This window comes from Mus caroli, chromosome 8 (genome assembly GCF_900094665.2).
Source record: "Mus caroli chromosome 8, CAROLI_EIJ_v1.1, whole genome shotgun sequence".
NCBI lineage: Eukaryota > Metazoa > Chordata > Mammalia > Rodentia > Muridae > Mus > Mus caroli.
In genome coordinates this window covers 5093697-5106982 of record NC_034577.1, presented here as the reverse complement: position 1 = coordinate 5106982, position 13286 = coordinate 5093697, and the positions used below count along the sequence as shown (strand labels likewise).

At 44.2% G+C, this 13286-nt stretch overlaps 1 protein-coding gene across 1 annotated transcript in view; it reads left to right on the top strand.

The window, feature by feature from the left end:
* The window catches only part of Efnb2 (ephrin B2), a 43394-nt gene extending 34087 nt beyond the window's left edge, over positions 1 to 9307 (top strand). Inside the window, exons 3-5 of the mRNA XM_021169680.2 lie at positions 3521 to 3613; positions 4315 to 4428; positions 5793 to 9307. Coding sequence (XP_021025339.1) covers positions 3521 to 3613; positions 4315 to 4428; positions 5793 to 6181 — 596 coding nt within the window. The 3' untranslated portion in view covers positions 6182 to 9307. The remainder of the gene's footprint in view (positions 1 to 3520; positions 3614 to 4314; positions 4429 to 5792) is intronic.
* Positions 9308 to 13286: the final 3979 nt, after the last annotated feature.

Sequence of the window (13286 nt, the reverse complement as noted above, 5' to 3'; positions counted from 1 at the left end):
CTGGTGGATTGATACAAAGGAAAACTAAGCATAATGAAGTAACGTTTATTTTTACTCTTTAAGTTAAAAATTCCCAGGGACATTCAAATGAAAGCTATAAATAGTTGTAAAACTATCTAATGAAATGGAAACAGATTTTATTTCCCAAGTATTAGCAATTCTCTTGTTATGCTTCAAAGTCAGTGCTGAGCCTTTTAAAGCTTCTGGGTTCCAGGTTGATGAGGGCAGGGGGAGATAGGGACACCAGCACCCTGTGATGTGTTTCAGTAACTCATGGCCAGGAAGCAGGCACAATCAAGACAGAGCACAGGGCCATTGTTCCAGTAGGGGCAGGTCCACTAGACTTAGAATTATTCTAACTTTTGAGGACATGTAGAAAATTACACTTAGATCAGATCTAAGGCTTATATCTCATATAAGGCTTTTATTGCTGTGTTACACTCCTAAAGATTTCTGTTGGTAGGAACATCTGAAAATGGATTTTTTTCGGTGACAAGTTGTCAGATGGCAGTCCTAGCCATATTAGTTGCATATCTGTTGCAGGGACAAACTTCTGTTGCAGCTTAAAGGAGGAAGGGCTCGTTATGGCTTGCAGTTTTTGGGGATACAAGCAGTCAGTCCCATGCCACCTGAAGGATGAAACTCACACGAGTGTAGGAAAGATCTGACCACCTCAGTGATCTTTGTCTGACACACAAACGAGTTCCTGATCCAATCAAGTTGACATCCGATTAGACCTCACACTTCCCATGACCATTACCTTTTGTGGAGGCATATGAAACGGTACCATACAGTTCACTCATTTTTAACAACAGTTGATCATTTTTTCCCAGGCTCCACTTCTGACTTTCACAAGTCCCAAGTTAGCTTAAAAGGGTCGACCCTCCCCCAGCCCCAATAATGACATACCACCCCTCCCCCACCTCCATTTCTTTTTCTCTTTTGTCTTTTTTCCTTTTTGTTAGTCAAGGGGGAAAAGGGTTCAGCTTTTAAAGCTGTAAATTGGTTCCATTTTTTTTACACCCTCTCTCCAGAGCTCCCAGGGTTCTGTGGTCTCTAGGTGCTAAAGCACTCGTTGAAATTTGATTTGAATTTCTTTAGAGATCTTTACAACTGGGAGGTGGTTTGCTCCATCTTTCTTTCGGGCATAAACCTGGAGAATTCAGCTCTGATTTAGAAGAGGCACTGACCTGCAAATTTAAAAAAGTTTATTTGGGGTTGGTGAGATGGCTTAGCAGGTAAAAGCACTGACTGCTCTTCCAAAGGTCCTGAGTTCAAATCCCAGCTACCACATGGTGGCTCACAACCATCCGGAATGAGATCTGACACCTTCTTCTGTTGTGTCTGAAGACAGCCACACCTCCCCTCCCCCCAACACACCCCACACCCCATTCCTATCCTCCTTGACTGCTTGTAGTCCTCCCTGTCCCTGTAGTCCTCCCTGCCCCCTGTAGTCCTCCCTGCCCCTGTACTCCTCCCTCCCCCTGCTCAGCTTTTAGTTATTACTGTCCTTTGTCAGATGGGTATTGAGACATTTAGCAAGAAAAGAAAAGTTGTTTATTTAACTTTCAATAGGATGCACTTTAGCATGAAGCACCTTATGCATTTGTGAGTCTAAAACTTGCCATTCTCCTCAAATTAAGCGAACTAGACATTGGACAGGTGACTTAAGGAACCAGATCGTTTTTCTACTTTTGTTTCTACGGAGACTTAGCCTGACTCCCAAGAAATGGGGTGAGAGAACTCTAATCAGTAATTGAAGAGTCATCAGTGCCCTAGATCACTCTAGAAACAGCACTCAAAGGAGCCACACACACACACACACACACACACACACTGTGAAGCCTTAGGAGAGAGGCTCTGAGGCTGAGCCACTGTTTTTGCAGTAGGGAAAGAGAAAGAGGAGGAAGAGTGTAACAATCCCAACAAAGGCCCTTTATAGAAAGATGTTGAGAAGCAGTCTCTCTAGACGTTATTTTGACTTATCTGGCAAACGTTTTCTCCAGTCTGTGAGTGGATAGATACTGTGTAGCTTACTGCAACTCCCCAACCAAGTTTTTATGGCAACTATTAGGTATTTTCCCAGGGAAAACTTAAGTGTCAGCAACAGCAAAGGAGATGAGATTACGAGAGCTGACTTAGGCACACTCTCAGTTAAGCACAAGATATTTATACGCAGAAGGGGCATCCTTTGCTTTTAGGGAAAATATGAGCATAGAAGTTGATAATCCTAGAACACAGAAGAAAATTTGTGTGTACTTTTTATCAGTTACCCAGTGAGTGCAAACTTTTGCGCCAGAGGCATTTAGAAGTGTTTGGTGATGATGATAATATGCTTGGAAAACCAAAGCAGCCAAATCAAGAGGAGTTGTGAGCACACCTGTCCGGTTTTCATTCTCTTCCGAGTGTCCTGTTTGTAGACAGGACTTTGATAGCCAAAGTGGAAGGTGATTGAAGTTACAGGCGTGTATATGAAACACTTCTGTTCCTTGCCCCTTGAACTCAAGGGGAAGCAGTGTCCAGCGCATTCCACCCTCTCTTCCTACTCAGACTTGGACTGTAATTGAAAGCCTGCTCCTCATTACACGGATTGACAGCCCATCTCTTTACAGCTTTAGTTTCAAAGCCATTTAGAGATTTTACCCGCCTAAGGACAAACAGCTATGTGTGGAGATAGAACATGGCTGCTTTAAAAGACAGAAAGACACGTTGGTAGAAGGGATGTCTTTCCTCTGGCCCCTCATTGTTAAGTGGAAAGAGGATCCATTTGGCGAATGTGGGATAAGGTGGTTCCCCCACCTGGTTGTAGCCGAATTGTCATGGGGCCCAGATGGGGAAGGGAGTATGCTAACCTTCTGTCCAGCTAGTGTTTTCTCCAGCAGAAAGCCTTGCTGAAAAGGCTCATGGGGGTTGCTGATAACACGTGCTTGCTGGCATTTACAGAGTGAGAAGGCAGACTCAGAAGACCTGAGTTCTAGGATGCTTCTTCAGTACATTTCAGGCTGGAGAAAAGAGCAAGGGGGTATGAGAAGGCTTCCCTGCCAGTGTTTGCAGAACTTGGACGATTGACAAGCAGAGCATCAAGTTAATTGTTCTTGAAGCAGGAAGTCTGGAGTGGAGGAAGCAGGTGTTGGGAGATGATTGCCGAGTTTTGAAATTACCGGGTTCGCTCCTTTGTGCTTTCTGCTTTGGACCCCTCTCAGTCCATAGGCATTTGGAGGATGCTGTCCCTTTTACCTGTCGAGGAATACTAAATCAGGTGTGCATGGGAAAGGGAATGTTTAAGCCCATTTAGAAGCAGGTAGCATACGTGCAGCAATGTTTCCAGGATCCATTTCTCTTTGTTTCTGTTTCTGTTTCTTTTTGGCTTTCAGCATCCCATACATTCAGAGAACTTGTGACAAAGAGTGAATTCTTATTTTTCAAATTGGTTTCAGACATTTCATGTTCATGTAATCTTGCCTATTGATTTCCTGATTTTTCTTTATTTTTTTGTTTTGTCCATTTTATTTTTAATCAGCTACATCAAATGGGTCTTTGGAGGGCCTGGATAACCAGGAGGGAGGGGTGTGCCAGACAAGAGCCATGAAGATCCTCATGAAAGTTGGACAAGGTAAAGATCATCTGCTTCTTTGTGAAGCCACTGTGACCTGGTGTGTCCCCAGCTAGTGTGGCACCAGGTGACGCTCACTGTCACCCCTCTTTTTAGTTTTGAAGGCAGACCCTTCTCTGCACTTTGAACCACTGGCAGTGTCCCCCAAGGTGAAATACCCAGCTTTTCTTATTGGATATCTCTCTAAAAGTTCAGGTCAGCAAGACAGAGTGTCTCTGTGTTACCACAGATATGCATGGTTCTCTTTACAATGCAGAACACCTCTGTGAAAAATCAAAGTCTCCAGTATGCAAACAGTGGTTCTGCAGCTTTGTTTCATTTCCGAATCTGGACAACCAAAGAACCATGTTTTCGTGTAGAATAACCTATTGTGCAGAAAGAAAGAATTATTCTTCTAATTAGAAACCGGTATAGTAGTCAATCAACTTGCTCAGTTAAATTGAAATGTCATCTGCAATGCTTTGACTGCCAAATGCAAGAATCCCTATAGTTTCCACAGATGGCCTCCCAATCTAAACCTCCAACATAACTAGGATAACTGTTATGATTAAAAAGGAAGATTATATTCTTGTATTTCACAGTGTTTTGCATAAAGAGTCTTATGTTCGTTGCTATTCGTGCCTCTTGAGATATGTGTGCAGCTCTGAAGCTAGCTATAGTCAGATGTCTGTGCCATGATTAATCACTTGTTCTTCATATAGATGCAAGTTCTGCTGGATCAACCAGGAATCACGATCCAACAAGACGTCCAGAGCTAGAGGCTGGTACAAATGGGAGAAGTTCAACAACAAGTCCGTTTGTGAAGCCAAATCCAGGTACAGTGGTGTGGTGTATATGTTTGTGGGTCTGTGGGGGGCATTGTGGGACTCCTTGAGAGTTGGAGAATCCTCAGAGCACGTCTGCACTGGTGGGATTCACCTCAGCCGTGGTGCCTGTGCGTTGCGCTCAGTGAGCCGGTATTAACTTGGCCAATAAAACAGACTAATTTATTCCCATCAAAGTCTTACAGTTACAGTAACAGAGCTCACCAGAACTGTCAGTTACCAGTGATGCTCCACCAGACGGGTTTTCATTGGCTGATGCCGTCTCCTGCTCACTGCTGACACCATCCCAAAGCTGATTTAATGTATATATAATTTGTGCCCTAATCCCTGTCTAATTACATCTAATCCACAAACAGCCTCAACTATCCTTTTCTGAATTTTAGAAAATGCTGCTTAATGTCATAACTTCCAGGTGACTGTTCTTAATGTTTTTCACATTCTGTGTATAAAAAATAAAATATTATAGGGCCTACTAACCAAAGGACAGCATGCTCTGTAAAAGTCGGCTCATTTTCTCAACAGCCCTGCTTCCGTGTGCTGATGTCGTTATACGGAGTAGCCAGCGCGCTGAGGATTCTACACACACACACACACACACACACACACACCAGCACTTTTGTACTAGGGATCTATGTGCTGGATAGAGGTGATGGGAATTTGGATTCATGGTAATATTCTGTCTCTTTCCAAGAGTCAAGAAAGGAAGGTTTTTTTTTTTCCCTCTCTAACTTTCAATGACAAGATGTGTCAAATTCTTGTGACAAATTGATAAATGGATAGTATAATGGTGCCAGGCAATTCTTTAGTGCTAACATTTGGGTTAGCAGTCTGTTCGGTGCCAGAGCGTCTGCTGCCTTCCAAATATATTTTAAGTGTAAATCAAATAATACAACCGAGTTACGAGTTGAAGCTTTTCCCGGGTCCCATCACTCCTTCCTTTCTGGCGCATCGCTGCTGGTAGGCAGGGCTCTCTGTGGAAGGCGGGCGTTTGAAGACAGACATATAACACCCAGTTTCCAGCATGAGGGAAGAGCAGGCCAGGCCAAGGCTGCACTGTGCTCTGCAGTAGCGGCGTGTGCCTTTCTTCCAGCCGAGCCTGGTGCATCACCGGGAAGTACAGAGGCTAGGACGGCCCAGGGCTTGCTGGCTGTCTCGCCATTCTGCTGCCCGTGACACAGACAAGGAAGCAGTTGGGGACTGCAGGAGCATTGGACCTTGAGGTTCCTTTGCCCTGTCTGTCAAGTTCGCTCTGAGGGTTGAGCGTTGGACATGCTTAATTATTACATTTCGGGGGTTCTGCAAGAAACAGGGCACACCCAGGACTCTGGTAACTGGCTCTTCTTGCTCCTGTGCAGGTTCTAGCACCGATGGCAGCAGCGCGGGGCATTCCGGGAACAATCTCCTGGGTTCCGAAGTGGCCTTATTCGCAGGGATTGCATCAGGATGCATCATCTTCATCGTCATCATCATCACTTTGGTGGTGCTGCTGCTCAAGTACCGCAGGAGACACCGCAAACACTCTCCACAGCACACGACCACGCTGTCTCTCAGCACACTGGCCACTCCCAAGCGAGGTGGCAACAACAATGGCTCGGAGCCCAGTGACGTTATCATACCGCTAAGGACTGCAGACAGCGTCTTCTGCCCACACTACGAGAAGGTCAGCGGGGACTATGGGCACCCGGTGTACATCGTGCAGGAGATGCCCCCACAGAGTCCTGCCAACATTTACTACAAGGTCTGAGGCCTGAGACCTGCGCCTCCCAAGGGAACTTGCACCTTGTTCTTGGGCACGCAGGGACTGCCTGAGCCTGGCTGCGGGGGCAGGATGCCTCCTGGAAGAGCCTGGATCTGGACAGTTTTGTAGTCTGTAGCTTTTCCGACCCTGGGGACCACAGACCCTCCCCGGAAGCTGGAAGACTGCTAGGAGATCCCCACTTGGACTGCCGCGGCCCCACGCGGACCTCCAAGCCATGCACCCAGCCACTCAGGCCTCTGCAGAGCCCGGGGAGGACACGGTAGGCTATGGATGGCGCAGCAGCATCTTAGGAGAAGGTTGCGCACCAGGCCGGCCCCTGCCTCCACGTTTCCTGCCGTGCACACTGGACTTATCACTTGGACCTCGGGTTCAGTAAGGTTTTCAAAGATCTCTAGTGTTTAGTCCTCACTCACTCACTCACTCCTTCTCTTGCCAGGGCTCTGCAGCAAACTCCCTAGACCCCTCACTCCACGTCCTGCATCATTATGGGACACTCACCACAGAGTCCCAGCTCCACCCTTTACACCAAGATCAAATTAGATGGGTATTATTAGGTACAGAAGAACCCAGCTTGCCTGGTGGCTGGGTCAGCCGGGAAGCTCAGATGTGTCGGAGAGGGAGGAGGTGCTGGCTGCCATGGCAGGTCAAGGCTGCTTGCTGCCCCTGGAGCATAGTAGGGACCCAGGAAGGAAATAGTAGATAGTCTTTGGTTTTTCTGAGAGGACAGAGACAGGTGGGAGGTGACTGACTGGTGAGTGGTGGGGAGCCTTCACTACCACACAGCTATGCAGCAGGGAATCAAAAGTCCCTCTCCTGCGGGGGAACAAAGGGGCCATTGTTGTGAAAGGACCAGCTAGAGCACAGAGGGACAGGGCAGGCCTCCAGTGAAGTGCTGGGGCAGGACTGCAGAGGTACTGGAAATAAAAAGCGCAGCCGCGAAGCTGTGGGAGAGTCCGTCTGCTTTGGGAGATGTTTTAAGCAGACTCAGCTGCTATATTACCACGTTTTTATTAAAAACACAGGGAAAGCATTTAGGAGAAGAGCAGAGAGCCAAATCTGACCTAGAAGTTGAAAAGCCAAAGGTCAAACAGGCTGTAAGTCCATCACCACTGAGGTTATTGGAGAATTCTCATTAGAAAGGTAGGTCAGATTCCCCGGTCCCCATAAGTGCCCCTTCCCTCTCCCTGATTGAGCCTTACACGTTGGTTTTTGGTTTATGGCCGTGCTGTCCGGGCTCCAAGGCTGTACCCGGGCTCCATGTCAAAGCAAAGCACACATGGCCCACCTCTTAAGAGTCCTTAAGATGGAAGTAAGTTATGCTGCGGAAGGGAAGGCGAAGATAGGACGTATTTATAATAGGTGTATAGAACACAAGGGATATAAAATGAAAGATTTTTACTAATATATATTTTAAGATTACACACAATACACACCAGAAGACGTGGAGTTCGTTGGTGGTGGTGGTGGTGGTGGCGGTGGCGGTGATTAAAGTGATCCCAGCGCTTAGTGCTTTAAAAAGTGAAAGATTGGATAGCTACTCCCCCAAACGTACCAATAACAAGAAAAGTATCCATAATGAGAGCAAATGGCAAAAATAACACGGTCCTGTGGAAATCTCGCAGAACCATAGCCTAGGAATGCCAGCCCCCCAAACACGAGGAAATTGATGTGACCCTGCCCCAGGTTAGACAATGATAAAATGCGCTGGCCTTTATTTTCTGTGTTGGGTTTTCCCTTGCCTTATGGGCTGAAGTGTTCTCTAGAATTTAGCAGGTCACACTGAGGGGGTTCCAGTTTAGCTGTGGGTCCCTCCTCCTCTCCTACCCCTATCCCTGCCCTTCCAGAGAATAACAGGAAGCCTTCCTTTTTTTTTTTTTTTAAGTGCTATGCAAAATAGACATCTTTAACAGAGTCCTGTTACTATGGTAACATTTTGCTTTCTGAATTGGGAGGAAAAAAAAATTGTAATGACAGCATTTGAAGGTTCTCAGACCTCCAGTGAGTACCTGCAAAAATGAGTTGTCACAGAAATTATTCCCTACTTCCCAAACCTGAAAATGATGTTGGTTCGACGTGTGTGTGTGTGTGTATGAGTGGGTGTGTGGTACGTGTGTGTACATATATGTATAATATATATCTCCAGTATATATTATATATATCTATATCATATTTCTGTGGAGGGTTGCCATGGCAATCAACCGCAGTACATATGTAATTCTTTCCATCACCCTAACCTCTCCTGCGCATTCATACAAGATTTTCTTGTAAGCCATCAAAAGTTAATTCTAGGGAGGGGAGAGGGATGAGGAGGGAGACATGGGAAACCACCGTCTGATTTTAATGAAATCAAGTGTCTGTGTCATCGGTTGGCTACGTTTTGGTTCTATGCTAAACTGTGAAGAATCGGATGAATTGATGAAGAGTTGAGTTACCTGCAACCCATTGAGAAGTGTCCTGTGCGTCTGTTTTGTGTCTGGTGCAGAAAATGACAATCTACCAACTGTCCCCTTATTTGGAGTTGGTTCAGCTTTGGAAAGTTACTGTAAATGCCTTGCTTGTATTATCTATCATCCCTAGTCGCCGGACTTCGGAGCTTGCACCATCGTGTTTTAAGTGAAGACGCTGTAAATAGGTTCAGATCTTACCGTCTATGGATTCGGGTGTTACAGTAGCCTTATTCACCTTTTTAATAAAAATACACATGAAAACAAGACAGTAATGGCTTTTCTTACCCAGATTGTGTACATAGAGCAATGTTGGTTTTTTATAAAGTCTAAGCAAGATGTTTTGTATAAAATCTGAATTTTGCAATGTATTTAGCTACAGCTTGTTTAACGGCAGTGTCATCCCCTTTGCACTGTAATGAGGAAAAAAAAGGTATAAAAGGTTGCCAAATTGCTGCATATTTGTGCCGTAATTATGTACCATGAATATTTATTTAATTTCGTTGTCCAATTTGTAAGTAACACAGTATTATGCTTGAGTTATAAATATTTTTTTCTTTGTTTTATTTTAATAGCCTGTCATAGGTTTTTTTAATCTGCTTTAGTTCCACATGACAGTTAAGCCCCAGAAATGAGATCCGAGCAGCCACATTCCACGTCTGTTTCAAAATGAATTTGTTCTTAAAAAAAATAAAATATTTTTTTCCTATGGAAAAAGCGCCTTCAAAGTATTTTCCTTTCCTTTTCATTTTTTCTTTTGATTTTCTTTCTTTTTCTGTTGTGTATTATGATTTCCTTCCTTTTGTTATTTCCCAAGTCACAATTACCCAGAGACTTCTGCTCCTGGATCCTTTTATGCCCATCTCGAAAGACAAGTTGTGCATGTGTTACAAATAAAGTTTGATTAAAGCCCTGACATCCATGCAGGAAATGCCTCTGGTTGCACCTGTGGATTGCACAGTGAGCTCGGTCAGCCACACAGTGAACCCTGAGAGAAGAGGGAAATAATGTATTTGGATTACATTTCTGTGTCAGCCAACCATTTTGGCAGGTTAACCCCAAGGTAACAGAGGAAGTCAGATGGTCTTCATAAAATTTTACCTAGAGGAAAACGTTGTAAAACTGAATTAAGGCAAGCCAGAGTCCAGCAATGAGATGCCTCAGCTGGTGACATACCTACCATGCAAACATGAGATCTGATACCCTGTACCTCCCCATGTACAAGCTGACTGGGTTGGCCTGTACCTCCTGGGGGAAGACTGGCCAATACCTTTGAAATAAGCTCTGGTGGAGAGTCAGGAAAGGGAGACAACCGATGTCAACCTGCGTGGGTTGTATGAACATCAGCACAGTAAGCGTACGCCCACATCTGTGCTTATAAGTGCATATAACACACTTTCGAAAATAAAACACATTTCGAACATGCTCCTTTGACTGCCCTGAGGGTTGGGTGTATTTTCTGGGTTTATTATAGACTTTGGGGTCTTGATCTTTGTACTCAAAAAAATTTTGTAAACAGGTATGGAACCCACAGGTGGCTAGCATCATTGCTAAATCAGCAGATAACCGATTAACTTCAGTTAATCCTTGGACCAAGGAGAGAGAGAACTTGGTGAGAAACTTTAAAAAACAAAACAAAAAAAACAAAACAAAAAACCTTGCAGGGGCTTTCAGAATGCTGGGCTTTTCCACCTGCTGGGGCACAGCAGTCGAGTCTGGGAAATCCTCTGGCTTGTTTACTGACCTCTGGAAATCTGTGAAGCTTCTGGCTAGCCAGTACTTGCAACAGTGAGTGAGTGGTGTGTAAATGTTGTTGGTTACAGACCAGCAGAAAGCCCTGGGAGGCACAAGGTCTTAGTCAATTCTTGAAAGTTTTATCTCTAGCATTTTTTTTTTCCTGAGGCTCCTGAGCTGCAATTGGCTGCAAGTTTCATGACACCACTTATAGTCAGGTTACTAACTGGGACCCTCAATCCTGCAGACCAAGCTTGGTTTGTCTTAATGTGGGCAGAGAGAAGACAACTTTGGACTCTGGCTTGTGTACCCACATAAAAGTCTTTACAATTATTGATTGCTTCCCACCTTTCTTCTGAGACAACTCTCCACACTGAGTTAGCCAAGGCCAGTGATGAGAGAAGTAAGGTGTGTCCATGTGGATTTTCTCTTCTGCTTGCACTAAGTAGCACCTTGCAGAATGGTATAAGGAAGTGTTCTTCATCCTTCTGAAACTCCCCAGCTCCATCAGTCACCCCCAGCCCACAGCATCCTTCAGAGCATCTCTCAGTATTATCAATTCTTTTTTCTTCTTCTTTTAATCTGAAAGTTTCTCATTCAAACACTGGTGGGCTTTGCAGGAGAAAGGTTCTTAAGAAAATGCTGCCCACTGAGGAAGCGCTGGTCAGCTCTGTGAGATTCCAAAACCGGCTGAGAAGCTAGGAGAGGAGATAGCCATTGAAAAACGATGACGACGACAACGAAGACGACAACGACGATGATATCCAGACTTGTCACTTCAACTGTGTGTAAAAATGGACAACTGGCTTACTCATTGGTTAGGTTAGCGAAAAAGTATTCAGGTGGCTCACAAGAGATAAAGCTTCCTCTATTGACACAAAACTTGAGAACTTGTGTGAGCTTGGGAATGCTCTACCTCTAACCTACACCTCTATCTCTTGGCCACTCTTTAACCTGATTGTTTGATGCGAGCTTTGTGAGCCAGGCCTCAGGGTAAATGGTGGTGGGTTTGCTTCCATCAGCTCCTCCTTGCCTTCTTTGCAGACTTGCTGCAACTCAAGGCTGAACTCAGTCTGTGTTTCTTCTCATGATGGAACTGAAACATATCTTTTACTTCTTGTTATTTATACTTGTGGGTCTTTGGTCTGCAAGAGAAAAGTGTCACTGAAAATGTAATTGCTAACAGAGCTATTACTGTCTATGTACCATTCATTTCAAATGAAGAGATTAGAAGGTCTGAAAGTATGTGTGTTGTTATTGTTAAAAGCATACGAATTCTGATTTTGTTTTTTAAGCCCAAGAATAGTAAAGAAGATGGATGTCTTCAAAGAAAATTGCTTCAAACCAACTGGGATCTTTAAACTCCACAAAATTCCTCTTCAGGCATGTCATTTTTGTGCCCTGGCTTTATTAAGACACCATTATAAGAAGTTAAAAAGTTGGAATTAATCTGTAACTCTAGGACCCATGGCGTGGAGAAAGAAAGACCAAGGAAGAGCATCTAGCTCTGCATGTGTGCATCCTACTAGGTCCTGAAGTACAATGTTTGGTCTCTTCAGTTTTTACTATTAATCTGTGCGTTCATTCGAGATTCAAGAGATGAGATGGCTCATCGGGTAAAGGTATTTATCCATTTGAGGACCCCCACGTGGTAGAAGGCCTACAAGTTGTTTTCTGACCTCCATACACATATGCAGTGTGACACACACAGACACAAAATCACTATATAACTGTAATGATATTTTACAATGATGTGAGATTTCTCTGACAATAACCCCACATTCCTCTGATTCACACGGGCCATGCTTAGATGAAGTCTAGCTTGACACTGAAGAGGGAAAACTTTCTGAGGTTGGAGCACCAGTGACATCTGCGAACACTGCCCTGTCATGTGACCTGGATTATGGCTGCTCTTAAACTTAGGCTGGCTTCCTCTATCATAAACTCTTATGCACACTGAGACTCCCTGGAGGAGGCCCTAATATGAAAGATAGTTGATGAAACAACAGGCCAAGGCAGCATTTCTAGCTTACAGGTAGAAACACTTGCAGGTTAGCAGAGAGCACAGGCTCTGGCCATCCTCAGATAAGTACTTGTTTGAGTGGCCCAAGACATGGGAAATTAACCCACCCATATAAGTAGACTTTTGCTTATCTACAAAGTCTAGAAGCCTCTGTATGGTGCTCTCTCTCTCTCTCTCTCTCTCTCTCACACACACACACACCAGTCTATTCATGTATGCAGCATGCATCCATTATCCCTTATTATATACTAGGCAGTGTGCAAAATATTGGCTATTGCAACATGAAAGACAGGCATCCTCCTATTAGGCAATTCAGAGTTCAGTCAGCAATTCAGAAACTTCCATGAATAACAATTAGGCCTCTCAGATGCTGGTAAAGAAGGAAATGATAAGGCTGGTAACCACGGTGTTTACATTCCTTCAGCATCTTTTTAAAAATGTATTTGTCTATTAGTACTCCTCTTGTCATCCATCTCTGCCTTCTCTGTCTGCGGCTGAGTTTCTTTCCTTTTAAATCTTTCATTACATATATACCAACTGGCTGCTAGGATGCTAAATTTAGCCCAACTGTTCTGTTCTTTTAAACGTCTTAGGAGCATGCCTTAAGAGCCTGCCTCTGACCTTAAAGGGCAAATAAGAAAGTTTGCAGTTGGTTTCCAGCCCACATTAAATGTGAATATGTATCTGAAAGAGTGTTTCTTGGCTACACTTGATGGTTTCCTTGGTTCTGGGGAAAGAACTACAGAGAGTGTTCTGTCTGCTACCAATAGTAGCAAGCTCAAAAAAAAAAAAAAAAAAAAAAAAAAAAAAAAAAAAAAGGGGGGGGGGGAAAAAAAAAAAAAAAAAAAATAAAAAGATGATAGATATATAGATGATAGATAGATGTTAT